The 26,759-nt window shown below is 44.7% G+C and overlaps 1 protein-coding gene across 4 annotated transcripts in view; it reads left to right on the top strand.

Annotated features, from left to right (window-relative positions):
• FRMD1 (FERM domain containing 1) overlaps window positions 1-25,618 on the top strand; it is a 42,971-nt gene extending 17,353 nt beyond the window's left edge. For all 4 annotated transcript variants that reach the window (XM_061991580.1, XM_061991578.1, XM_061991577.1 and 1 more), the window contains exons 4-14: window positions 7,227-7,306; window positions 9,362-9,438; window positions 11,097-11,283; window positions 14,085-14,240; window positions 16,473-16,538; window positions 16,758-16,826; window positions 17,010-17,184; window positions 18,878-19,213; window positions 19,355-19,483; window positions 20,199-20,278; window positions 22,364-25,618. In XM_061991580.1, the coding sequence (XP_061847564.1) occupies window positions 7,227-7,306; window positions 9,362-9,438; window positions 11,097-11,283; window positions 14,085-14,240; window positions 16,473-16,538; window positions 16,758-16,826; window positions 17,010-17,184; window positions 18,878-19,213; window positions 19,355-19,483; window positions 20,199-20,278; window positions 22,364-22,651 (1,643 nt within the window). In that variant the 3' untranslated portion in view covers window positions 22,652-25,618. The remainder of the gene's footprint in view (window positions 1-7,226; window positions 7,307-9,361; window positions 9,439-11,096; window positions 11,284-14,084; window positions 14,241-16,472; window positions 16,539-16,757; window positions 16,827-17,009; window positions 17,185-18,877; window positions 19,214-19,354; window positions 19,484-20,198; window positions 20,279-22,363) is intronic.
• Window positions 25,619-26,759: the final 1,141 nt, after the last annotated feature.

Genomic DNA, 26,759 nt, shown 5'->3' on the forward strand with positions numbered 1-26,759 from the left:
CAAAAGTGTGGAAAGGGCTTCTCTTCCTGCCAGAATTTTTCTCAAGTGTATTGTTATTTACTACTGCAACTCTGAGAGATCATTTCATTGAAATTAGAATAATCTTTCTATGAGTCCTTCTAAATAAGATTTCTTTTGTTTCTGGATGAGTATGTGGGATAAAATGGTTTCCTCTAAGTTTACTTGTCTCACTTTCTTTCTGCTCTCATTCTTTAAGAACTTGTGCTTTTTTTGAGCACACCACTCAAACTGAGGTGTTTATCACTAGGGTTTGTAAAAGGTCTCTCGAGAGATTCTGCTGATATAACTAAACAGATAAATAGAGCTCTGCTTTTAAACCAGTGCAGTATTTTTTTTTATGTGAGAAAGACGTGAATGCTCTTAACTTGTTTCACCAATCGACTCTGGTTACGTGAGTCCTTTGCTTCCCTCACCTTTTTGTTACATCTGGTTTTGTTTGTTCTACTTACAGGATGTGTTGGGTGAAATTGGGGCTCCTGTCCTCCCCTGTAAGACAGGGCAACTTCATCCCCTTTTTCTTTGAATTAGGTGCTCCTCTCCAGTTCTCCTTGTGTTTCATGTACTTTTTTTCCCCTGCATATCTATCTAGTTTCATATTTTCTGTGCTCTACTTTTTCCTTTCCCCCCACCTTTTGTGTGAGGCAGTTTCCCTCACCCTGTCTAGCACAGGGACCTTGGCCCCAAAATACGCTCTTGTGGCAGGTGCCTTTCAGGTTGTTGGAAATGCAGTATAGCTATCCTAGATGCTGCCACATGCAAAACAAGGTATTCTAATCCACCTGCATCCATTACCTTGCTGCTAATTTGTTAACAAAACCCTGACTGTCAGCGGTGGCAAGAGAATGAAAATTAAAGGATTTCTACAGAACTGTAACCAATCACACTGGGTGGATTATCTGGATTAGGAGCCCATTTGACCTGCAGACACTGTACAGATACACTAACACTCAGTTGATCTCATGGTAAGTATGTGTGTGAGGGGGAGAAGATAGGGTCCTTAATCATAAACAGAAGTTTAACCCCCTAAATGTGGCAAAAATGAAAACAGCACCATGCAAACTGCAAATCAAGAATGCTGTGAGATCTAAACTGTATGCTTTGGATCACGTCTTTCAGCATTCGTTGCCTCAGTTTGTCTTCACTTCTTACTGTTACAGTTGCAGAGGGTAAGCTTCAGGATTTAAGGTAATGGTAATCGTGGCAGGATAGAACTTTTCGCCACTTGTGCTCTTGAGGTTGTTTTCATTCTCAAGATGAAAACCCCTTTAACCAACTGTATTTGAGGAGGAAAAAAAGCTTGCATTTATAAGAAGTTGACCACTTTGAAAACTGAGTTTGAGAGTGTCTAATAATGTGAAGCTACACTAGCACAAAGCCTAGGACATGTTGCTCTTCAAGTTTTGTCACAGATCATCAAGCAGGCTGTACCTTCTGTGCTGCTGAAGTGCATTTTTCCCTTGTAGTTTGCTCAGTGAACACCGCTGCAATCCTATAAGGTTCAAGCTGGCTCCATAGGCTTCTGCAGCTGGGTCTTACATTGCAGCACCTCCTGTAGGGTCAACCTTATCTAGTGCCCTGTGGGAGGTTTCCCTCTTGTTATCGGAAAGTGTATGCAGCGACACAGTTCAGTCTCCTAAAACAAAACTGTTTGTCAGCAGACAAAAAACAGCCAGGCCTCCTTTGTTGTTATAACCCAGATCCCTTAGATCCTCAGTCTTAGGCTTCTCCTTTCTAGGAACAAACCTTGCTTCACCCAAGCAGATGGAGCAAGCTGGCGGCTCTCTCACCCTGTCAGCATCTCTGTGTCCTCTCTCCAGGTTGTTGAGTTGACTTCCTAACAAAATCGAGTCTCCTTGTTTAGATTGCCCTGCCTCAAGGATCACCCTTCAGTTACTACAGATATGGCTGTTCACCTTGCCAGACCCATGCCTCCCAGCACATGCAGAGCAAGGAGCTTGGTGGTTAACTCTGCCAAGACCCCTTGTTCTCCAGTTAACACTTCTGCATCTACCTATCTTCCAGTACTGCAGTTCATGGATGGAATATGCTACTACATTATCTTTATGTTATGTGGGTGTCTATTATAACAAAGAGTCTCTTAAGAAGACAGATGACAACAGAAGTTCTTCAAAATACCGTCTGATTTCTACACCTGAGTCCTTCCCCACTATCTCTACTTCTGCCTCTCCATTAAATGCTTAGATAGTTGCATCTCCCTGATGAGTTTCTTCTGTATTCTAACTTAAGATCCAGCTCAATTATAATGACTTTTAACTCATTGGCAGGTAACAATGCAATGTAAGAAAAATATATGCAGAAATGTGCTACCTAAAAGGAATTTCAGGGGTTCAGGTGTTCAGAAACTATATACTGCTCTTTGGAAGTTTTTCCATAGTCTCTTCCTAGGAAGGCATTTTGTTTGTCTGTACCCACTGTCCATTGTTTCTCCTCCAGCATCACTACAACGTCCATCCATGTGCTCTCCTGCCTGAGAATTCTAAGGGCTTTGTTTCCTTCCAGAAGTGCTGGAAACGGTTCTGCACCTTTTCTTATGCAGAAGAGTCCCCTGTTACACTGCCAGAACTCTGAAGATCTTTGCCTGGGCATGCCTTGTTGCTAACTGTAAGGCCCCGATATAAAATTCCTGCAGTGCCTCTCTGTGAGGAATGAGCCTTTGTCTCAGTCTTCAGACCTCCACACTTCCTAACAGCCATGTGACCTTGGGCTTTTTGGTAGTGCTTCCTTTCACTCTTCCCCTGCATACACCTCTGTCCATCCCAGGTAAAGTGACCTCAGCTGGGACCTCCCTTGCATTACTCCCAGCCTTCCCTTCTTCGCTTGAGGTACTCTCCAGCTAAAGGTGACAACACAAGGTTATCCTGATGAACTAAGTTCTTCTAGACCCCTCAGTAAACTACTGAACCAGATACTGAAAAGTGGATGAGATTTCCATCTGTTATCTTCAAAGGTAACACCAGGAGCATTCAAGAAGTTCTGTAGAGGTGGTGGGAGCAGATGTCACGTGGGTATTGATGCTTCCAGACCACCAGCACTTGGAAGCTTGAGAAGCTCCACATGCCAATAGAGTGTGTAACCAGCTCTTCTTCAATAGAAAAAAAAAACAACCCTAAAAAATCCTCTGTAGTATTCAGGGAAGCTAAACAGGTTATGTGAGGTCTCTACAGCATGTGCTGTGAAGTGTTTTTAAGTGCTGTTTTTAAGGTTTAGCTCTCCCCTAACACTAGCATCCTTCTGTTCTGCCCCTGGACTCATTCCTGTTGCCTCCCAGGGGAAGGAGTGGTGTTGTCATGAGGCTTTTCATAGCGTCTGGGAGAAGTTAAGTGCTGTAGCCCAGGATATTTTTTCCCTTCTCTTTAAGGTGGGAAATGCTTGCTATGTGGAAGTTTGGCTTTGCACAAATTCATGTTTTATTTTAATCCTAATTTCATGGACTACATAGTTAAATATTAATATATACTTGACACAATCAAAGGAGTTAATAGGATGTTCCTGGGTGCCAACAGGGCCTGAGCTCTGCCTCTTGGTAGGACAGGATTTATGTCTGGAATTTTAGTGCTCCTAGCCCAAAATAGGCACGGGAGAATGGGTTATTTGTATTCATCATGACTTACCTTTTCTGCAGGAAACTTACCTTTCTTAGAAAATGAAATGGGGAGGTAGTGGCTAATGGAGAACAGTGGCTTTTAGAGTTGCAGTGGCTCAGAACTGATTTGCTCCTGTATTACAGCCATAATTTTCTGTTCTCTTTTTCCCTGATGTAAATCTGCATCACTCACTGGAATTGTCACTTTTTTTATTTTGCCTGGAGACCTAGCCCATTATTTTTTTGCAACAATGCATGCCCTGTATTTGCCTAGATGTTGTAAATGTGCTAAGCTCATTTTGCAGAATAGGAGCCTTTGAATGTTTGCATTTCTGGTGGCAGCTTAATTTGAAGTGAGAGCTTTAGAGTACAAACTTACCATTTCATTTGAAGGGTCTTAAAACCTGAAATTGGGAGAAATGTGTAAATTGCATAACTGAAAACTGCTCTGGTGTGCTGTGCTAGGTGTGGTATCTGTACACTTGTATATGAGGGAATGTTTTAAGAGAATGTGATACATTTTTAAGCTCACTGACAGCACTGAGATGAGATTAATAAACAGTGTCAGTTGCTGCGAGTGGATGGGTGTGTATTTGCATTTGTGTATGTGCTTCTAAACCAGCTTCTCAGTACCTTCCAGTCCTTGTCCTTCAGCTGAGGCCAATGAAGCAACAACAGTTTGTACCTGCTGAGTACCCAGCCCTGTTTGGATCCACAAATCCAACATATTCTCCCCTGGAAAGGTGGCCATCTGTGCATTTCTATACTGTACTTTATGGCACTGCTCTGAGCTGCTCTAACTTGGTGCCCTCATCTCAGTTAGAGGCACTTCTTTTCAAACCAGAGACGGTTTTAGCTTCTGGCAAAGTTCTCTAAGTTTCACCACTAATCCAATTGAAGGGGAAAACAAAAACCCAATTCACAACCCGTGTAGGGTTGGGGAGGGAAATATATCTTTTGTTTTTGTAGTTGTAGGCTTACACTGCAGGTTGACATTCCAGCAATATTAACTTCATTAAGGCAGGAATGCAGCCCTGCATTCTTGCACCAGAGGGAGGACAGGGAGGATGCTGGGCTGGGCTGGAGAGGAGCAGAACATCCAGGGAGAGCTTGATACATGGGGGTGTCCTGCTTCAACCTGGCTCATTCTTGGGGTTTATGTGCACCTCTCAGTAGGAATGATAATGATCTCAGAGCCCTCAGGCTTGGCCTCTGGGCCCTGCCAGAGTCATCTCTCTAACCTAATTAAGATAACAGAGATAAATAGGGGCTGTGGTGTGTAACAAATGATTTTACTACAGTTAAATTCCCCTATCATCCTTTTTCCCTTTCTGTCCCAATATCCCTGTGTGATGGGATGGCTCAAACTATATCACCATGCTTATTGTTGCCATCTTTCTCTCGTGGCTGCAGGATAAAGCAGGTGTTTCCCTAAACTCCTCTGGGCAGAGGATCATTCCTGAGTGAGAAGAGAAAACTGATGCCCCCAGCTTGTTCCAGCCAAGCAGGTTCCCTACCCCACCGTGGTACTGGTGGGCAGCTAGGCCTGGCAGTGCCGGCAGAACCGGCACGGGCTTTGCCCAGTGCTGCTGTGCCACGGAGAGTGAGTGGCCAGCCCTGGGAGCGGGTGCCGTGCCCGTGTCAGCCCTCTCCTGTCACTCGCTGTGCAGCTGCTTCCTAAAATGAGCTTTTATTTACTATTTAAAAAAAAAAAAACAGCTTTCCAGAGAGATGCTTATCAGCTTGGCAGCTGACAAGGGACAGAGACAATCCAAGAGATGAACCAAACCTGTCTCTCACTGACTAGGACTTCTGACAACCCTTTCAAGGCAGCATTATCTGATCTTAATGGACTTAAAGAAGCGAGAGTTGGGACCAGCATGGCCCCCCAGCTGCCCTGTCTTGCAGGCATAAGTGACAAGGTGCAGTCTCTCCGATGCTAAAACCTAATTGTCATCCTTAATTCCCATCCTTAAAACTTCCAGGATTTCAGTACAGAGACTTTGAGGGTGCTGTTAATTACTGTATTGTATGTATATATGTATATGACATGTCAAGCAACGTGATAGATGTGTAATTATATTAAAATTACAGCTGTGATGAGTACAATGCAGGATAGATCACAGAGATGGGGGCATGAGTTTTTTGTGATTATCCTCTTTGTTTCCAGTGTGACTGGTATTTTACACAAAGTTTCCTGTTAGTGTGGTGCGTGAACCCATTCTGGCTAGCACCAAGTGTGGTTTCTCTCACTTGTGCTGGGAGCTGAAGGAGGTGGTGACAGGGAGTTGTTTCACTTGCTTGTTTTTTAAAAGCTTGCAAAGGAGGTCTTTGCTGTGTCTGCTCCTATGAGGAACTGGAATGCTTTGGGAGGATGACTGCAAGGTAGCTTGCAGCCCCTTTGAATACCTGCTGTAACGCTGGCCTCTGACAGTCCATCTGCTGTACAGACATGAGTGCAGGCTCTCATTTGGTTTTAAGTCTCCAGCAGTAAAATCTCACTTCTATTCTCCCCTTCCATTTTTTTGTTTGATGTCAAAATACAAAAGCCAAAGCTTGGAAGTCCAGGCTGTTTTGTGAAGGGTTATCTTTTTTGGTGGGTTTTTTTTTGTGTGTGCTATTTTTTAATATTTTTTTTTCTCCTGCTCCTTTCATGTCTAAGGAACAAGCTCTTCGACTTGGTACTTGTGTCACCTGTGAAAACATTTTCCTGCACAAAACCAAAGGGTAGAGGGACTGGTCAAGTGAATATGCTCAGCTGGCATTGCTGCTGAAGCCTGAAACATCCATTGGGCCTTTTTTAAGAGACTTGAGAAGGCTCAGGGAAAAGTCTTTAACTGGCTGAGTTGCTTGGATTTGATAATTGGTAAACTGTGTTACAAAACATTGCCTTTGAAAGCAGCACAAAGCTCTTTCAACAGGACATGCTGTTCAGGACATGTCTTTTGTTCACCCTCATCTGGGTGGCAAACAGGTTCTGGTCCTTTGAGGCAGGCCAAGTTTCCCTCTCCTTCATTCATCTTTTTGTTCTATGAAAGAAGATAGGTGTGAGCAGGAGATGCCAGACCTTCTGAGGAGGGCATTTGGATTCGGGCCACCTCCTCACCATTTCAGAAGTTCCCATTGATATGTAGAGAATGAAACTTGTCAAAATACCTGACTGTCCACTTGCTTATGCCACATTGGACCATGGTGCTACATGATGGCAGAAGTTTGAGTAGGGCTTGTTTGTTTTATAACAACAAAGAAACTGGTCCACTAAACTGACAGTACAACTACCTTGGTATGACAATATTTCCCTTCTGCAAATGGCTTCTTGCTTACAAAGCAGGAGTTCTGCATTTCTGGCTAAGATGTTGGGGAAACTTTAGCTCAGCATTTCTTGAACCAAGGCGTAGCTGACCTTCCTTCCATACTGTTTGGAGTAGTACATGTACTTAAAAGACAGGGCACTGAGTCCCTTCCCTGCCCTATCTATTCTCTGGTCAGCTTTCTTTTAAGGTGTATTGCTTTTAAAACAACATGTATAGCCATCTAAGTATTTAATGAGTAAGAATTTCTAGTTCTTTAATATTAAATGCTTTTTCCTGTTGTCTTTCAGATAATGAGTATGTTTTTATGGACCTGGAGCAGAAGCTTAGCAAATATTTTTCAAAGGAGTGGAAGAAAGAGACCATCAAAGTAAGGCAGATGTTTCATTTCAGAGGCTACTGTTTTGGTATTGGACTACAGAGTGAAATGAAAGCACTTAAATTAAGGGCCACACAGCATCTTTTGAGGATGATCTGCAGAACAGTGTTCTCTAGCAAGTTACAGTGACTTGTCCACAACTGCACAATTAATTAGGAGCTAAAATCACCCCTTACACAACCTTACCTGAGCAACAGTAGCCACATGGTTGCTGTTTAGCTGCTACAGGATTGGAGAAGATTAGTTAGTCAGTCTTTCTTTTAAACTTAGCTGAGCCCATGAAAAATCTGGAGACCTCATTGCTATCCTGAAGTAGAACAGCGTAAAGTGATCTTTTGTTCTTGAACCTGATATGAGGGAGGGGGATGAAGCTGTGACTCTTCCAGAGCACATGCAAAAGGAGAGTGGAGCAAGTGGAAGGATGTTTAGTTTGAGATTTGTAGTTCTTTAAGGCTAGCCAGCTCTGTCAAGGGAGGGAAAAGCTACGTGAAGACAAGACTATGCAATTGTTTAGTGCCAGTCATTCAGACATGATAATGCCTGTTTGTGTGTGTCATTATTAGAGGAGCCGCAGTCTAGAGCAAAGTGCAGTACGCAATTACATTCAGATATCTTAATTAGCTCATTATGTCTTTTTCTACTTTCCTTAAGGGTTTTCTTTTGCAGAGTAGGCACGCTTGCTACTTCTGCTGCTTAGAGAAATTTGCAGATGACTAGTGAGGTCGGGGAATCTCCCTTATCACCCATGCTGCTTCTCTCAAACAAGTGAGAGTTACTTCAGAGGCAGCTACCAGTTGTGTGGAGGGCTGCCTGTCCAGCCAGGGAGGGTTTCCCGAGGCAGGTGTTTCTGGTCACCTCAGGATGGAGTATGGTTTGTGGTTGTTTTGAGGCTGGATTCTTGTAACACTGAGGCTGAGTGAGTTGCCATTAGCAGTACTGAGGGCTGAGAGGATTTAGGCTGTTGGGACTATGTTAGCAGACAGGATTTCATTCCTATGAGGAGGTTTTAGGTGGAAAGCTGATAGCAGTAGTGTGACTGTCAACAAGTTCCAGAATTAAAATGTAAATATTTCCAGAAATAGATGTAAATATGTGGAGTCCCCATCCCTGGAGATATTTAAAAGACGTGTAGATGAGGTGTTGTGGGACATGGTTTAGTGGTGGGCTTGGTGATGTTAGTTTAGTGGTTGGACTTGAGGATCTTAAAGGTCTTTTCCAACCAAAACAGTTATATGATGCTATATTTACATGATAATCAAGAAATTGCTGGCACGCTACGTACGTACCTTGTCCCAGTGAGATGGGTCTAACCAGCAAAGCCTTGGAACTGCCTGTGTGAGCAAAGTTACCTGTATAAATGTTACAGAAGGGAATGACGAAGTAGGAGAGATGAAAATGAGCTAGTAAGATAAGATATTCCCTTTTTTTTCTTCCCCTTTTCTTTTTTTCTTTTCCCTTCTGTTTAAACAAGCTTGTAAGTCTGAAGGGCAGGCTGTAGTTGAAACAACAACAGAGCTCTTGCTGGCGTTCTTCTAACAGACATCTCCCATGCAAAGCAGACATCAGCGTCTCCTTTTGGTCTGCGGCTGCGGGAAGGTGTGAATAACTAAACGTTTAGTGCTGCCAAACAAAGGACGAGGAGTTACTGGGAAGCTGTGTGCCGCAGCCGCGGGCAGCAAACGCTGAGCGCAGCTGCCAAACGCGGCGCTGCCGTGCAACACTGAGATGGGAGGCAGTTACTGCGGCTCTGCCTCCAGCTACCCTGTGACTCCTTCATACCTGCTTAGCCATCCCCAGCCCCCCACATCCAAAATCTTCTGCCCTCCCTAGGCTGTTTTGCCATGCAGCCTGTCTAAATGTTTTACCGTGCCTCATTGCTGTGAGTCTCCAAAAGACAGACCAGATCACTCCCTAAAACTTGCCTAGAGCCAAAAGCAGAAAAGGAAAAACAACATGGGGAGCGAGCCTGGGAGAACGTTACCAGATGGGGTAACAGGAATTTTGGATACTGAATGTTATTTAACTTGCTTTCTCTCTCTGCTCTAGGGCACAGAAAAATTCACCCCTCCTTTTGTTGCATTCTTCAGAGTACAGTACTACGTAGAAAATGGAAGAGTGATAAGGTGAGTTCCTTTCTGTGCTTTGAATTATTCACCATGTTCTTAAAGGCAAGAAAAATAGTTTCTTTCTTAAACTCATCTCTGTCAGCTCACAGAAATAAGCTTAAAAATTGAGCTAGATTTTTTATTTTTCTTTTATGTTTGGTTTTTTAAGGCCTTCACAGACTTCCTCACCCAGCCATGAATGTTTCCCCCCTGAATTATCCTCCTTATCCCTAGGAAAATTGTGACCACTTTTCTATCTATGTTTAGAGAGCAAGAATGACGACAGTATCCAAGCACGATTAACACCCTTTGCCTTGTGTCTTTTGATTGTATGAAAAGCATCAGAGGAATATACCAAAATTAGCAATTTATACTCCAGAGCACATGCTAATCACTTTGGATCTGTTTTCTTTCTGACTGAGGAGTTCTGTGTGCAGTCTGCTTCTGGAAATGGACTGTTGTAAATGGTCAATAGAAATTACTTTGTAAATTAGAGTTTTGCATTTGTAGTCCATTTACGTGAGGTATGGGCTGCACTCAAAACACCATCAGTCTCACTCACAGTACAGAACAAAGGATGAGATAGTTACAAATGAACAACTGACAGAGTTAATTTGCATCAGCGCTTCTGGCATGGCTGTGACCCTGGGGCAAGCCAAGAGCTGTGATCATTTGCGTGGATTAAAATCTTTACCAATTTTTTGGCATTTGTTCTCGTCTTGAACAAAGCTTGGTGGCGTGTTCTGCTTTCCTCTCTCCATAGTTTTTAATTTTGGATGTAGAGGAGTCTTTCTTCTACAATCTGTTTGGATATTGAGTGGGGGTTTTGTTTAGTTTTGCTTTTAGGTGTACAAGGACATTGCATATCATTCTACCACCCCTGATGTACATGTCCTTTAGTGTCACAACCAGCTTTCTCTTGCACTGGTAATTTAACTGGAGAGGTTTGTGAAGCCACACAGAGTGTCCCCTTTAAACTACACACCCACACATATGATTTTCTGAGCAGTCTGTAGTGTCCAGTACCTCATCTATAGGTAGATGTCAGCAGCCTGCTTCTCAGGAGCTCTTACAGCTAGAGGTGTGTGGGTTATCGGTTCTATGAGATAGTTACACCTTATCAGACCATCCTTGTTTAGCAGCTTGAGGAAGAAGACAAAAACAAGCCCAAGGCTTCTGTGTCTTTTGATCTACCTTGCAGGGAATTAGATGTTGAAAAGTACCTTGAACCTTGAGGCAAGGTGAAATGAAAAAGCAGTGCCAGGTTTAGAGGGGAAAGGAGGAGAGGTGTGCAAGAAATAGGACTGGGATTCAAGGGAGTTGATTCTCCTGACTGCTACAGGCTTTCCAGGGAAACAGAAGTACTTGATGCAGTCAGTCTCCAAAACAGGTGTGACATGATTTTTCTTTCATCTGCCTTCTGCCCTAACTTCTTGGATCTCATGCTCCTCAACACAGCAGCCAGTGTTTCTCATGTTTGTACAATGCTTAGTGGGAGGAGACCTTGATCTTGGCTTGGTGCTCCCTACACATGCATAACTTTATCAGGGTGGCATTGGCACACATCAAGGATGTCAAAAATTAATCCCTTTTCTCAGAAGGAAGATGTGTTTGAGGGGTCTTATCTGAGCCTGAACCTTCTTTTCTTCAAGTAAGTTTGCCTTTGTGTCTCGCAGCGATAAGGTGGCACGGCAGCTCTACTACTGCCATCTCAAGGAGCAAGTACTTATGTCTCGGTGCAACCACAAAGAAGAAATCTACTTCTTGCTGGCTGCCTACAGCTTACAGGCAGACTTGGGCAACTACAAGGAGAAGGTCCATGCTGGCAAATATTTTGAACCTCAGGCTTATTTTCCACAATGGGTAAGTTTTGGAGGATTTTTCTGTCAACAGACTACACAAACAGGAACTATGTCAAGGTAGCACCTAACTGTAGCCATGCAACTTCAGGTCACACAGGAACATGTTAAGTCAGGTTTTGAAAACCTCCAGAGAAGGAGACTCCACAACATCCTTGGGCAGCCTGTGCCAGGGCTCCCTCACCATCATAAGAAAGAAGTTTTTCCTTAAGTGGAACTTCTTGTGTTCCAGATTTTGTCCATCAGCCCTTCCCCTCTCACTGGACACTACAGAAAAAAAGTATTACCCCATTTTCTTGATAGACACCTTTCAAATACCTGTAAGTATTAATGAGATCCCCCCTCAGTGTCCTTCAGGCTGAACAGCCCCAGTTTCCACAGCCTTTCCTCATCAGAAAGATGCTCCAGTCCCTTGATCACCTCCATGGCCCTGCACTGGACTCTCTCCAGAAGTTCTCTGTCCCTCTTGAGCTGAGGAGCCCAGAACTGGACACAGGACTCCAGATGAGGCCTCACAAGGGCAGAGTAGAGTAGCAGGAGAACCTCCCTTGACCTGCTGGCCACACTCTTCTTGATGCATCCCAGGATGCCATTGGCCTTCTTGGCCATGAGGACACATTGCTGGCTCAATGTTAGTTTGGTATCAACTAGAACTCCCAGGTATCTTTTGTTAATTGCCTTTTGTTCTTGTCTCTGTAATGCTTACCTCTGGGATGGGTAGATACAAACCCTAAGAGACAGTACTGCTATGCAGTGTCTCAGGTGCTTGCTTTGTCGTTAATCTCTGCCCTGACTGTAGTAAGAGAAAGGCCTGGAGATATGTCTGCATGTTTGTTTATAATCATCTGTATGTGGGCACACGTATGTGCACAGAGGCTTGTGCCCTTCCAAGACATACAAAGAGCTTAGAAAGCCAAGAGTTTGTTTACTTGTCAAATGAAGGCAAATTAGCTAAGTCTATCAGAGCTGGTTACCTGCAAAGAGTTCTCTTGCATTGAAATGTCAATTGTTGATAAATGCTGTAATCAAAATAGAAAAGGGAACTAGCTTTGGTACAGACATGTCACTGTAATGTCTGATGGCATCTGCTGTAGCAGGATGTTTACTGGGACCAGGACAGATCCTCCTCTGTAACCTGGTTTAGTGCTGGAGCTCCTTTCTCCACTGTGACAGCAGATTTTAGCCCATCTCACACTTTGGGAATAGCTGTCAAAGCCCAGATGCCTCTGCTAGTTGGCTGCTTGTCCCCAGGTGAGTTGCATCTTCCCCGAAAGGCACCACTGTCTCCTGCTTTGGGGAAAAGGTTCAGAGCAGCAACAGGGGTTGCATCAGGGAGGCATGGCTGGTGGAGTGTCCTTTATGCACAGGTCCCAGCCCACCTGCCTTGCTGGGCAGAAATGTGCCTCTCTCCCAGAGAGCAGGCCTTCATCCCACACTGTTCTTTGCTACGAGGCGCCTGGCAGGAGGCAGCCTAACAAAAAGCTGGAAAAGGTGGGTCTCAGGCGTGCTGTTGCTGTTTCTGAGGCAGTTAAAAGTGTTCTTATCACAGACTGTTGCTCATCTGGCAAACATTGCAAAGGCCAAGGCAAAGCTTGGCTCCCTGTGCCGAGCCACAACCCCAAGCAAGTATGTGAGCAATTTATTACAGTATTACAAAGAGCAAAATCTGGCAGGCGTGGGGACGCTTCTCTCCCTGCCCCTGGGCTCCCGTGAGGAGATACTGAACGATCTCCTCCAACACAATCTCTTCCTCCAACACGTGCTTGAGATGATCTGGCTGAGGGCTGCCCCGAGCCTCGTGCTAGTGAGGAGAGGCGGTGCTGCCCTCGGGTGACCGGCCCAGCTTTCAACTGTGGAGCTGGCGTCTCTCTTTCTGCTGATGTTGTGCAGCTGATAGCATTGATGTTGTCCTCCTCCTTGGAGGGCAACTGCTCTGGCAAGGCACACAGAGGTGTCACCCAACAGAGTAAACAAGGGGCTTAATATAAAATGAAAGTGGGAACAAGAACAATGATGGTGATGGGGTCTGGTTGTTTTGAGCCAGGGCAGGTTTCTCCTGGCAGGATGTTCTTGGGTACTTGGTGGGATCTAGTTTTAGATGCCATCAGTGGTGGGGGGATTTTGTGAGATGAATTCAGCCAACACCCTTGTCTGTCACTGTTGCTTGCAGCCTGGAAGGGGCATGAGAGATGAGGCAAGTATCTCCATTGTGTTGTACAGAGAGAGCACGTGGGCAAGCATGGGAACTGGGCACTTGCAAGGCAAAAGCTAAAAGGCCTAGCATGGTTCTTCTACTACTTAACAAAGCCACGTGCCTGCCAACCACTGCAGACAGATAAAAAAATACCTTGAGATAGTGTTATCCACCCCTTTGAGGACTGAAATGCTGAATAAGCCTAATGTGTAGTTTCTGGTCTTAAAAGGACCACCTAGTGTTTCTGCATGGTTTGGAGATGTTGCTGTTGATTGTGTTGGCATGCAGAGCAGTATTTGTTATCTGCCCATAAGCAGTGATGGATGCCAAGAGTTAGAAGAACTAATTCCAGTACTTAAATGAAATGACACAACCTCTGCAGTTTTGGTCTGTTGCAGTTTTGCTGTATAGGATCTGTTTGGAGGCATCGGTATCATCTAGGCTACTTTAAATGCTTATCCTCCAGGGAGGCAGAGGTGAACGTGGACTAACGTCATGAGGGACTATACAGACCTCCTCCATCTCCAGTCCCTGCTTTGCTGCTGTTCACAGCTGCCTCCCGTGGGGATTGCCTTAGAGTTGCTGACCTGTTTGTTTTCCTTGTGGTTTAGATAATTGCAAAGAGGGGGAGCGACTACATCTTGAAACATGCCCCAGAGATGCACCGAGAACAGCAAGGGCTGAGCGCTAAGGAAGCAGTACTGAAGTTCATTAAGGAGTCCTGCCTGCTGGAAGATGTGCCTGTCCACTTCTACAGGCTACAGAAGGTTAAACAAAGAGCTGCTTATTTTTAACTTCTTCCCCATCGTTAGTTGGGTGCCTCACTGCGTTTTTCACATTCTGTTTCTTTGAGGGATGGTTGCCTCTGATTCAGAGAGGCCAAACAAGCATAAAATGTTGAGCCAATGAACCCTGTCCCCTCAAACAAATCTGTTGCCAATATACAGGTGTATCTGGAATCTAGTTTTGTTCCTCAGCCAAGAAACAGGCCACAGGAATGGCAAAACTTATTTTTTGTCCTTGCCTCTCAGTAGACGTCCACAAGAGAAATCACTGAGAGGCTGCTTTTTGTTGTTTGTGTTGCAATTCATTGAAATGGTGACCAGAGATTGGCCAGCTTTCACACAAACGCCATATAATAATTGACACTGAGTCATCTCGAGTTTCTTGCTCACCCCCCTCTCCATCCCTGTCAGAGGTCTTGGTGGTTTTTCAGCTGTAAGTCAGTTTGGGGATTCCTGGGTTTTCACTTGTCCCCGTGTCTTAGACTCCTTACCTAAGCCTACTTAAACAGGATCTGCTTCATTCTCTCATACTAAGAGAGTTTAGATCTAGAAAATGGAGAAGCTTTCTGTTTCACTTAGGTGAGTGGAAATCAGCTCATGCAATTAGGAATGACTTGGACCTTTTTTTTCTGAATGGAGATACTCCATTTTGTCACAGTCATAATTAAACTTCTTGGTTGGTTGTGCTCTGTGGGAGTTGTGTCTGGGAGGTATCTGTGTCTTTTGAACAGATTTATCAGCTCTAGTTATTGGAGAAATAGGCATTTTGTAGAGGACAGTTTTGTCTGTAGCCCAGGCTTAGTTTCAGTTTCCTTGTTCCCCCTACCTCTCCTCTGTCCTCTGTGTTTTATTTCCAATGCTGTTAAGAATGCAGTCATAAAAGCATTGATTACACTTGAATGCTATAAGAAATTCCATCTGGCAGGACGGGATACAATTTCTACCTGAAAGCACCAGGGCTGTGAAATTGATTGCTCTTAATATCCAAACTCTCGACTGACTTGAACTTTTATGCGTTACTAACTCCTTCATGCCTGACGCCTTTCATCCCTGATGTGCTCTTCTTCCTGCCATGTGACACAGTTCTCTCATCTTGTGATGAGCTGTCCTCCTCCTGGGTGACCCCTGACTCATGGTGCTCCCAGTCAAGCACACAGAGGTGCCAGGTGAAGGTGTCAGTGTGCTGGCTTCCCTGAAATTGCAAAAGCAGTCACTTTTGTCTTACATTCTCCTCATGACTGCTACTGAGATTGGGAATTCTTGAAAGAAAACACAGCACCAAGCCCCAAACCTCTCCTCCAGACCCACATTTACAAAGCTCTTTGCCCTTAGGCAGCAGAAAGCATTTCTTAGTGACTTGAAACTGGAGACATGGATGCTACCAGGGTGATGTAATATGATGGCATAAGGCTTGCATCTTGAGAAGCCAGATGGGAGGAAGTTTTTATGCAAGTTTGCACTGTGTGAGCCCATAATTCTTTTTACCCTCAATTTCCCTCCTCCTGCTTCTCCTAGCAAGAAAAGTATCAGTTCCTCTCCATAACTCTGCTGTGCCAGGAAAGACTGAAAGAGCTAGTTTGTGACTTTTCTTTTGGTCTTTGAGCAAAGGTATCTCATGATAGACAGAGTATGTCATACCAAGATATAGCATGAGGAAAAACAAGGCCTAGCTGTAAGCATTTAAAACTACCTGCTCCCAACACTGAGATGAAAAGGTTAGAAGGAAAGTCTCTGTAACTAGGCATTGATTATCTCCCTCCAGCCAAGGGACACTAAAGGTCCAGCAAGTCCCTGGATGAGAACAAGGGGACAGGTGTCCCTTTTGTTTCAGGCTCTCTGTCACCTGGAGAGCAACAGAGGTGCATGTTCCTGGGGACAGCAGAGACGGCGTGTGACAGTCAGGAGGTTGCAAAGTACCTCTGAGAGCAGTAATTGGCCATGCCCTCAAATCATTAAAGCTACGGGGTTCCCTGTCCAGGGCAGCTAGGGTGGTTGCTGGTGAAATGCTTGAGTCACCCAGGATGAGGGGATTTTAGGTGTAGATATTTAAGGGGTCAAGAAGGCAAGGTGCACTTTACAAACACAATAAAAACCAAATGAGCCAAAGGCATCTGCCTGATGAGCAGATGAGCTACCTCTCCTGCAGTAGGTGCCAGAACAAAAGCGTGGTCTTTGCAGATTAACCTTTGACTCCAGGCTCTTCTGTTCTTTTAGGATAAGAAGGAGGATCATCCAACAGTTATCCTGGGCCTGACCCTGAGAGGAATGCACATCTATCAGGTAACAGATTGCCGTGAAAGCCTTCTGGTGTAGCATTAACTCTGCCTAGCTCCCCTGTCATGTCCTGCCCTCCCCCCTTACCGCAGCTCCTCTGCCTCCCCTGCAAGCGCCAGGCTCCGCATATCTCAAATTCTCCGTTGTTTGCAAATTCTTTGCACATCACTGACTCCACCCTGTACCTGCCAGTCCCTCTGTCACTCCGAGTTTGATGTGTTGCAGGAGGTGAATCACGTTCGGCAGCTCCTGTACGACTTTCCCTGGTCACACATCGGGAAGCTGGCATTTCTGGTGAGTGTCATGGAACGGGGGCCATCTGGCAGCAGGCTGGGATGATGCCTGGGACCTGATAAAGCTGCCGGTGCTGCCACCTCAGCCCTGTCACTTGTGTGCACAAGACGGCAGCTATCTCTGGTAGCTGTTGCCGAAAATGTGCTCTGGCTCATTCCGCTGGCATCTCTCCTCTTCACACAGGGGAAAAAATTTGAGATCCAGCCAGATGGTTTGCCCTCTGCACGGAAACTGGTTTACTACACGGGGTGCCCCTTCAGGTCACGGCACTTGCTGCAGCTCCTCAGCAACAGCCACCGGCTCTTTCTGAATATCCAGCCGGTGTTGAAGCAGATCCAAAAGCTGGAGGAGGCTGAAGGTATGTGACAGAAGAGCAGGTGACTTTGGTAAGGACAAGAGTACAGCATGTTAGGTTTCACCGTTGCTTCATGGTGGCTGCTCTCTATCTAATTAATGGTGTTTCTGCCTTATCAGGAAGCCCGTGAGAGAAATAGAGGTGTTAGATGTGTTTCCAGTCCATTACTGAGAAGTGTTTGTTATGGCTCCCACACTGCTCAACTGTGATCAGAATGTGTGTGTGCGAGAGCAGTAGAAGGGCAATATCTCCCTCTGAAGTAAGAGATCCTCGCCCCCTGTGCTCCCAGTTTATGCACATTTGACACATGCTTCTGAGTGGAAGTAATTTTGCACAAAAAGCTTTCCATTGGGGTAAAATATTCTTGTGCTCAAGCAGCAGTGCAAGTTGTGAGCTTGTGTCTTAAATTTTTTTTAGTGCCCTTTACTAAACACTGCACACAATTTAGTCTGTGGTGTCCAACAGTAAAGAGCTAGGAGTTACAGGTGAGAGCAGATCAGGATTCCCAGAGTTTGTAATTTCTGATGGGATCCCCTCTCCATAGGAACAGTGATTTGAACTTTGATGGTACCTGGTATCCTTTCAGGCAAACTTCAGTCATTTCACCATCTCTCAGCTTTCCCCCTTTAATTTTTCTGCAGGCTGGATCTCAAGTTCTTAGCCTACCTCTCCCTTTAAATGTTTTTAATGCATTTCAGAGGACTATGTCCAATTCCCTTTTAGCCTTCTCCTGAGTGCTTGTTTTTTTCACACTACCTCTTTCCTGACTGCTATTTCCTGGATCCTCCATTCACACTTTCTGTCTTCTCTGGAGTTTATAAGCCTTGTCTTGTTACCTTCAAGTTCAGTAGAAGTCATCCAGCAGTAGCTGGTCCTCTTGACTGAGGACACAGGCCGGCTCCTTCCAGGGAGAAGTCAGGAAGACGCTTGTTTCTGGTTTTTGCCCATCTTGACTAACTCTAAGGAGCTTACATCTGTCTCTGAAGTGGTAATCGTTGGTTGCATGGAGCTAGTGTACAGGGCAAGGTTGCTTTTGGTCTCATCTAGCTTGGTTATTCCTACCCCTCCCTTCAGGGGTTACGGGATTGGCCTTGAGCTGTGCAGGCAAAACCAGTGGCAGTTGCCAGTCACCTGTAGAAGGGCTCACTATCATGTATGCGTGGGCGAAAGGCCCCAGATTGCTTTGTGTCTACTAGTGTCTCCTGAATTTCTTGACCACCCTCAGCACACCTCTCTGCATATAATAGATAGAAGCCATGGGAGAAATAATAAATCTTTAATCAGTGCCAGCCATTAGTATCCTGCTCTTAGCTAGCTGTCTCCGTATGTTGGTGACTGTTACAAGAAACAATCAGTGCACTTTGTTTTTAAAGACCAAGCACTTAGGTTAGCTAAGTAGTTCCTCTTTTTGACCTTTCCTTCACTCTGGAAGCTACTATTTTCTGTATCATAACTGCCTCTATCTGGCTGTTCTAATTCAGGAGATGCTGGGTTTACTGCAAATCTGACTAATCCTTTTACAAGTATCTGTTGAGCAAACAAAATATGAAACTGCTCCCATGTTTGTTCACTAGCTGTGGCAGTTGTTTCTTAATTGTCAGGTTGTGCCAGTCCCAGAACTTGCTGATTATCTTTGCTTCCCTTCCTCTGCTCTTGCTTAAAAGTTCCCCACGGTTTCTTCTCTCTTCTCTCTCAGAGAAGAAGCGCTACCGGGAGTCCTACATCAGCGACACGCTGGACATGGACCTGGACCCGTGCGACAAGAACTCGCGCGGCAGCGGGAGCAGCGGGGGCAGCCGCAGGGACAAGCGCCTCTCGCGCCAGTCCACGGGCAGCCACGGCAGCTCCCACACCTCTGGCATTGAGGCTGACTCCAGGCACCGGGTCTCAGTGGAGATGTCAGTGGATGAGCCCTTCGGCATTGACCGGGTGCACAGGAAAGAGAAATCCTGCAGCTCAACCGTCAGCTACGGCAGCTCTGGCATTGACAGCGGCAGCAAAGGGCGGCCTGAAGATGACTCTCAGGATGACGGTAAAGAACTGGGAGATGTGGAGCAGCTTCTAAGCCCACTCTTGCCTTCTACCAGCAGGAGAATGGGGGGTGGAAGAACATGAAGCAGCTTAGAGCAGAAGTGTCATGCTAACCCTTCTCCTGCTGCTCTCTTCCTCCTAGAACTTGAGCTGGCAGTAGATGAGCCAGAGGAGGTGCCTGTAGACGAACCTTTAGAGGGAGACCAGTTAGAGGAGGCCACGGTGGGAGAATCTGTTGAATCTCTTCCTCTAGAGGCTGCTAGCTGCCAAGGTGAGATGGCTTTCTGCTACTGCTCGGTCATTTTCTTCAGCATCTAGCAACAGGCATAATCTGAGGCATCTAAGAAAGCTGTCTCTCCTTCCAAACAACTGCCAGTGCTACTTACTGCCCTACTGCAGCTGGATCTGAAGTCAGCTCATCCAGAGGTTAAAGGCTAGCCCCTACATTGTACAGTGTTGCCCTTCTCTTGTGCTTCTCAAGGTCTCTCCCAAATTTGTCAAGTTCGTACTCGGTTAATGGCAAAAAGATAACTGAGGTAAACCTTTTGTAGTGAAGGACATGGCTTTAAAATCTTCTGTACCACAAAACAGTGAAGGAGTTCAGCCACAGATTAATGGGCTAGTTGCAGGAATTAACAGGTCAGGTTTTTCAGCTTGTGGTACATCCAGGGAATGCTTGACAAATGGGGTCCTGGAGGAGCTGTCTGGCCTTAAGGCATACAACTTTATTGCAGAGCAAGATGGGTGAATAAGGGACAAGTTGGTGAGAAGCTGTTTCCTTGGGAGTTTTTAAAGCACTGTTCCTTAGGGGCAAAAAGGAGTACTTGTGAGCGAAACTCCCAAAGCATTGAGGGTGCTTACTGATGTATATTTATATCTGTAGGATAGCACTGCTTGAATGTGGCCTGTGAGAACAACTTCCCTTTTCCACAGCCCACAAAACCTCAAACCTGCAATGCTTTTCACGTCCTGCTTCTCCTTTGCAGCTATAAATCAGGAATCGCTGTCTGTGGTGCAAGTCACGTTGATAAAAATGAGAGGTCAAAGTGTGGAATCTCTTGAGCAGGTAAGGAGGGGTGCTCGGCAGGAGGGTCTGTCAGCGCGCAGGTGGCGAACCCAGGTCTAGCAGACAGCTGTAAATCAGCTGAAGCTGGTTGGACTGGGTTCGACTGGTTTTAAATGGTGGAAACAAAACCAACTGTTGGCCAGCAACTGCTATCAGGAGTAAGATGAGCAGCATTTAGGTCTGGAATAGTACAGGGAGATTTGGAGCAATTGGCAAAGATGTCTTGCAAGCCAGCTATTGTCTGCCTGAGGCTTGCAGATGGGAAAGTTCCCAATTTTCAGGGCAATGTAGAGTCAAGACCATCCCTGCATTTTGGATGTGGGTTGGAAACATGATCATCTTCCTGTGAGCCAGTAGGAGCTCACAACAGAACAAACCCAGATGCTCAAGCTCTAATTACTATCATTTCTGTGATTATACTGTGTGTGTGCTCAAGTCTTTGTTGTCAACGTTTTCTTTTCATGAAACCCTAGAAAAGGGGTAACTATATATGTTAAAATACGTCATATGGTAAGCTGTGCTTGGGATAAAAGCTTATTAAAATGTCTTTTTAAGGCCAAGCAATATTTCTTTTAAAAGTGTAACTGTACCTGTTGGGGTGGAAATGTGTTGTGGGTTTTTTTGTCTTTAAGAAAAGAGACAAAACAAACCTCCACAAGCCTCCACCATATTTTTCTTTCTCTGAATCCAAATTAGCCTTATCTGCTAAAAGAATTTTTTAAATCTATTCACTGTTTTCCCCTTTAGTCCCTCAACTTTTCTGAATTAGGAATTCAAGAATTTATTGGGGATTTTTTTCTTCTTTTTGTGCTTCTTCCTGGACCCAGTCAAAAGTGATAAGAAATTTTCACCTATCAGCAAAATAATCTGTAAGGTGTTATGGGAGATCTAAATAAAATCTTGGTTATTTTTTCCAAAGCTGAAGATGCTGCAGTACGAATAATAAATAACTTACTCCTGTATTTGAGTGGAATGACTTAAGAGTGCAAGGCAGGGAGTAGGCACTTTGCTCAAAGTAATGTTTTTAACGTTAATGCTTTTACCAACACATGCTTATGCCATTAATTGATCAAGAGGCAGCTGCTTTATAAGAATGTTTCTGAGCAACACAGGACTGTCTAAACAATTGCAAAGATCTGGCTGCCACTTCTATGAGTCAAATATTTGGTACATCTTGGAAAAAAAAGCAAACTCCAAACCTTCCTTACAAAGCCATGTAACTAAACACTGCAGGACTGGGTTTCTTAAGTGTTGACTGGACAATACAGTGTGTGCTGGTTTCCAGGAGTGCAGCTGAACCACTGCAGGGTTTCCTCAGGGCAGTTTCTTAATACCTATCCCATGGAGGTGAGAGAAGCGATACTAGGAGGAAGTTTTCTGTGTTGCCAGCAGAAGTATCTTGCTTTAAAAGCAATGTTCCTGAAATCAGACTTAATTTAAAAACTGACTATGAAGAGACAGAGCAAGAAGAAAAACAGGTGGGGAAGTTGGAAATGTCTCGAGTGGTCAATAATTCTTCCATGGAGGCTGATTTGATGCATCTTGTGCTTCTAGGAATTACCACTAGTTTGGTACTCCCGTTTTCTTCATTGCTGAAGAGTGTCGCATAGGTGACACTGTATATTGCACTTAGTGAATTTTGGACACCATGACCCGTTAGTTTGCATCGTTGCCTTCTGAACCTTCCCTTCAGCTCATTAGACTTTCATCAACTCTTGTGTTCAAGCGGTTGGGGATAAGTTTTTTGTTACATGCACTTTGTCCATTAGGGGATGACTGCATGGATCTGCCAAGAAGGGTCAGATCATTCAGGTGTCAGTACCTGTCAAGTGTTTCTTTCACTGTGCTGGACACAGCACAGACAGAGCAGGATGTGGCTCAACATGGCAGATCACCTTAACACACTTGTCATTTCTCAGTGGTTCAGAGCTGCTTTGTTAAGCCAATGTCCTTCAGAAGGTTGGTGAGGCAGTTTTGAAGGAGTGGAATAACAATTTTGAGAAACTTGTAGTGTGCGCAACCAGCATCCTTAGGCTGCATCTGAGCTCATCCTTTTTATTCGTGTGTGTCTTACTGAACTGGCAGGTGCGATCGCCCAAAGGCAGGAGCTGCACGGAGCAGCACAGCCAGAGTTTGGATGACATCCGCCTCTACAAGCACCGGCACCCGCCGCTGAGTGCTACGCTGTCCTCAGACACGTCCCACAGCTACACCTTTGGCTGCAGCCTGGAGGATAAGCTGTCTGTCTACGGCTGCGTTTACTCCACGGCAGACTGCAAAACCAAGTCTGCCCTTTACGGGAAGCGGTCCATGAACTGCCTCTCCTTGGATCTTCTGGGAGAGGACCAGCTCCCAGAGGAGTTTGTGGTGTAATGAGATTGGAGCTCTTCCGTACCAGGAAACAGCTCATCATGGAAATATATACCTCATTAACACATATGATGTCAGTCTGGTTCTTGCAGGAGATTGTGAGCAGCTTTGTTATTCATCTCCTTAATCAGTAAGTGGCATCGCTTCTGCAGACCTGACTACAGGGCAAATCAACTGGAGCGTAGCACTTAATGTTGGCGTTTGAAGTGTCTGTCTGAGCAGAAAATGGAAGCGGCCTGCGCCATTAGTAGTGACACAACCAACATAAAAACCAAAAACAGCGGACCAAAACTGACGCTGAGCACTGAGACCTGGTGGCTTTGTCAGAAAGAAATGTAAAGTCTCTGTTGGTTTATCTTCCTTCCTTTCTTTTGTGGTCCATTTATGTTAATGCTAGTGTACAGATAGTTTGGTTGTCTTGAGTTTGTGTTGCTGCAACACTGCCAACAGTTGTCAGGCCAGGATGTACTCTGAGGATATTTGGAGGGCTGTGTGTGGAAGTGTCTAGTCTTTTCCTGTTGTAGTGAACACAAATTGCCTATTTGCTTTACTGGGAGCAAGACCCGCTGTACCAGGAATTTCTTGTTTGTTTTATTTTGTTGCAAGCATCCAGCCAAATACAATATGCTTTCTTTTTTTCATGCAACAAATGGCACTGTTTCTCAGCTGTCTAGTACTGCCATGATGCAGATGGTAAAGAAATCCTTTTATCTATGGGGAAACGGAGGAGGGAATAAAACAAATGACTTGGCTGTTCCTGAGAGTACAGACGACAAATTAAGAGCATTAATTGGCTGTCTCTTGAAGACAGGAGTGTGACTGGAGAATTTGTCCAGGCATGATCACCCCTTACTTAGAATCATACTTTTGTGTTGTTCTTTGTTTTTAATAAATCTGTTCCTTAGAAATATTTCCTCTGTTTAGGAGGCAAGTATGGACTGGAAGAACAGAGAGAGTGACTGTCTCCTTGGTCACGGATAGGTCATGCAAATGTGCGTGTGTGGTGCTGTAGTACTGGTGGTGATGGTGGAAGTGTAGGGTGTTTGTGTGCCAAACCAAGGGTACTCGTTTGGTGATTTCAAGTGGAGAGCTGGCTGTGCTTGCTCTCACTAGGAAAACAGTGATAATGCTGTTGGAGTCAAGCATTTCATGTGGAAAGCATCTTGCTACCTTGTTACATCCAAATAAATGTATGTCGGTTTTCCTTCCCTATCTTCTCCCAGTATTTCCTCCCCTCATCATTTTCCTAACATTTGGGAAGCTTGTACTTACAGGCATGTGTGCACAGCTTTTGACAACCATGCAGGTGGAAGCTATTCATTTTCTGGCAACCTCTATAAGCAGACTGATGCTATTCTGCTGGTTGAGGAAGTGTGTGTTGTGCAGTGTTGATCACTCAAAAGCTGAAGACAGACAAATTCGGGAAAAGAAGGAAGCCAGACCATGACAATGATGGTTTGAGCTGCTGCTTTGATGGTGAGCTTGCAGACTTAGTAGTTGTCTGGTAAATTGTGTTCCCATAAACAGTTAAAATAGTAAACCCATGAAACCTGTCATCTCACTATTTCTATGCAAGGGAGTGTGGTGTAGAGACAAGAGTGTGTAGGTGCATCCACATTTACTGAAGTGGCATTAGTGGGTGTACATCTCTGAGATGAAGCCAGCACCAAAGCCTAGCAGTGTGTTTAAGGAAAGAATGATGGGCACAAGCTCACTGTAGCCACAGCTTAATTGACCATGCCCTCTTTGATCACACTGTTCTTTCTGTTTTTGTAATGAACAATTAAGAGTTGTGTACTCACTGTAGTCTTTTTTTCCCTTCTTCCAAGCAAAGCCAAAATGCCTTTACAGAGTACTTGAGGTATGTTTACTGCATCCAAAATAAACTCTCCTAAAGGGTAGAGGATATCTGGCTGCTCATGAACAATCCATTCAAGCCTACTGCTGTAAGTTGCTCCCCCTTACCTTTGGGCCTGTTTGTCCATAAGCTGTGGGGAATGGGCATGGCCAGGATCCAGGAGGCCAGTTGGCCATGCTCCAGGTAGCAGCCTTGTTCTCCCAGCCCCTGCAGAGCTGGAGGGGGATGGCTTTTACTGCTGCGACTGTGGATAAGGTCTGCTAAAGTGTTGGTCTCCTACCTGTACAGATGTAAAATTAGTTGTGGTTCTGGCAATGGTTGTTAACTGGAAAAAGGCTCAAAATTCCAGAGGTATAGTAGTTCAGAAAAGTGTCGTAAAACACACGTGCACCACGTGCTCACATCTGTGCACACTTGTCTGAAAGACAATCACATGCATACCTGCTTCAGCCTGACCATCTTACCAAAGTGTCTGTTGACACTAAGCAGTTTGGTTTTTTCCTTTTTGTGCAGTTACCAAGCATTCAATGGATTTGATAAAATGCTGTAATCCTACTGTCACTGGTTACAAAATACACCGATGCCTGAAAAATAGTGTCACTGGCTCTGGCATACACTGCCTTGTTGTACATGGGGGTTTCTTGTATTTATTCATGGCTGGTGGGGAAGGCAAACTCCAGGTCTGACCATCTTCTCTCTGGTCTACACAGTACTATAAGTTAGAAATGTATATGAAGGAGAGACCAGACACTTGTGTATGTAGACCAAGAATTAATTGATACCTTACAAGCACTGTGAATATGTATTATGCAAGTTTTTGTATTCATACAAAAAAACCCCATCAAACCCTGTTCCTACTAGTAACAGAATTTTTTGTTATTTGTCTTTTGGATTTAGAAGGTCTCTTACTTTTGGTTTTGACTAGTTTGGTAGAGGGGGTATATGTGTAAGCATTTATGAACTGATGTTAGAAACTAGCTGCCAATATTTGTACATATTTGTAAAATACTCATGGTATAATCACTCTATTTTAATGGTAAAAGTGTCTCTCCTTTCCATGAAAGGAATCTGTTTAAAATAAAATATAAATAACTATATGTACACTTGCAATAAAGTATGGATAGAAAAAGGTAGTTGTGTGTCTTTGTCTTTTGTTTTCCTCCAAGAGGTGCCTGTCGGTGACATCTTTCGTATTTGAGATAGGCAGGTTGTAGAAATGAATTTGCTGTGGGACTTGATATGAGCTCAGCTTGTAATGGCAAACCCAGAGGCACTGTAGTCACTGGAAAAACTCTGTTTCTTCCCTGCCACTCTCAGTAGCACAGTGCCAAAGGACGCAGTTAAGCAGGCTGGAGTCAGCGGGAAAGCTAATGTGAGCTGAATCTCACTGATGAGACAAGTTAAGCTGCTCTTGGTGGTTAGTCAAGAAAAACGAGTGTGCAACTCTCAAGGGTGTAGAGAGATCCTGTCAGTATCTTCCCGGGGGCTGTATCCAAGGACGGGCACAAGAGCCCACGTCATGCAAAGAGCACTCCGCTGTAAGTCGCCTAACCTGCTGGCCTGGAGTCTGGCATGGATAAAGGAAAGGTTTGTCTTTCTTGGGACATAAATCTATGAAGGAATGCCATAGTATAACTAATCACTTCTCTTCTCCAAGATGCTTACTGACTGAGCTTTCCTCATTTATTTATTTATTTCAGATTCTCTGGGTGTATTATGGACCACTAAAGCTAGCATTCAAAAACACAAGTTACATATTTTGTCTAGTGTTGCCCAGATTCTTATGACTTCCCTTCTTCATGTTTCTCTGCAATACCTGCTCTCTTTTCAGTACATATATTTTCAAGGATATTAGATACTTATCCAGCTTTGATGTGGGTATGCTGGAAGGAGGTGGTTTGGTTACAAATGGAGCTTTCTGTGGAGTTATTAAGTCACCTAAATTAATATTAAGTCACCTAAATCTGAAGGGCTTTGTCACTTCTCTCTGTTTCTTTGCCTGGCAAGTCCTAGCACCACCTTGCCTGCTGGGGTGAATTGCTGCTGACTTGAATACTTAGGGTAAGTCCGTACAAGTGCATCCTGTGTGGGTTGGTCATAGTGTGGGGGATGGGGGAAATGTTGCTGTACCAGATCTGTGTTGAGGCATGCCAGGTGTGGGGGCTGCACAGAAGTAAGGTCTGAAAGTGTGTGCCAAAGCTCTGATGGGTAAAACAACCCAGATATTTAGGTCAAGTGAGAGTGGTTCCTTGC

Source organism: Colius striatus, chromosome 2, assembly GCF_028858725.1.
Source record: "Colius striatus isolate bColStr4 chromosome 2, bColStr4.1.hap1, whole genome shotgun sequence".
NCBI classification, from domain to species: domain Eukaryota; kingdom Metazoa; phylum Chordata; class Aves; order Coliiformes; family Coliidae; genus Colius; species Colius striatus.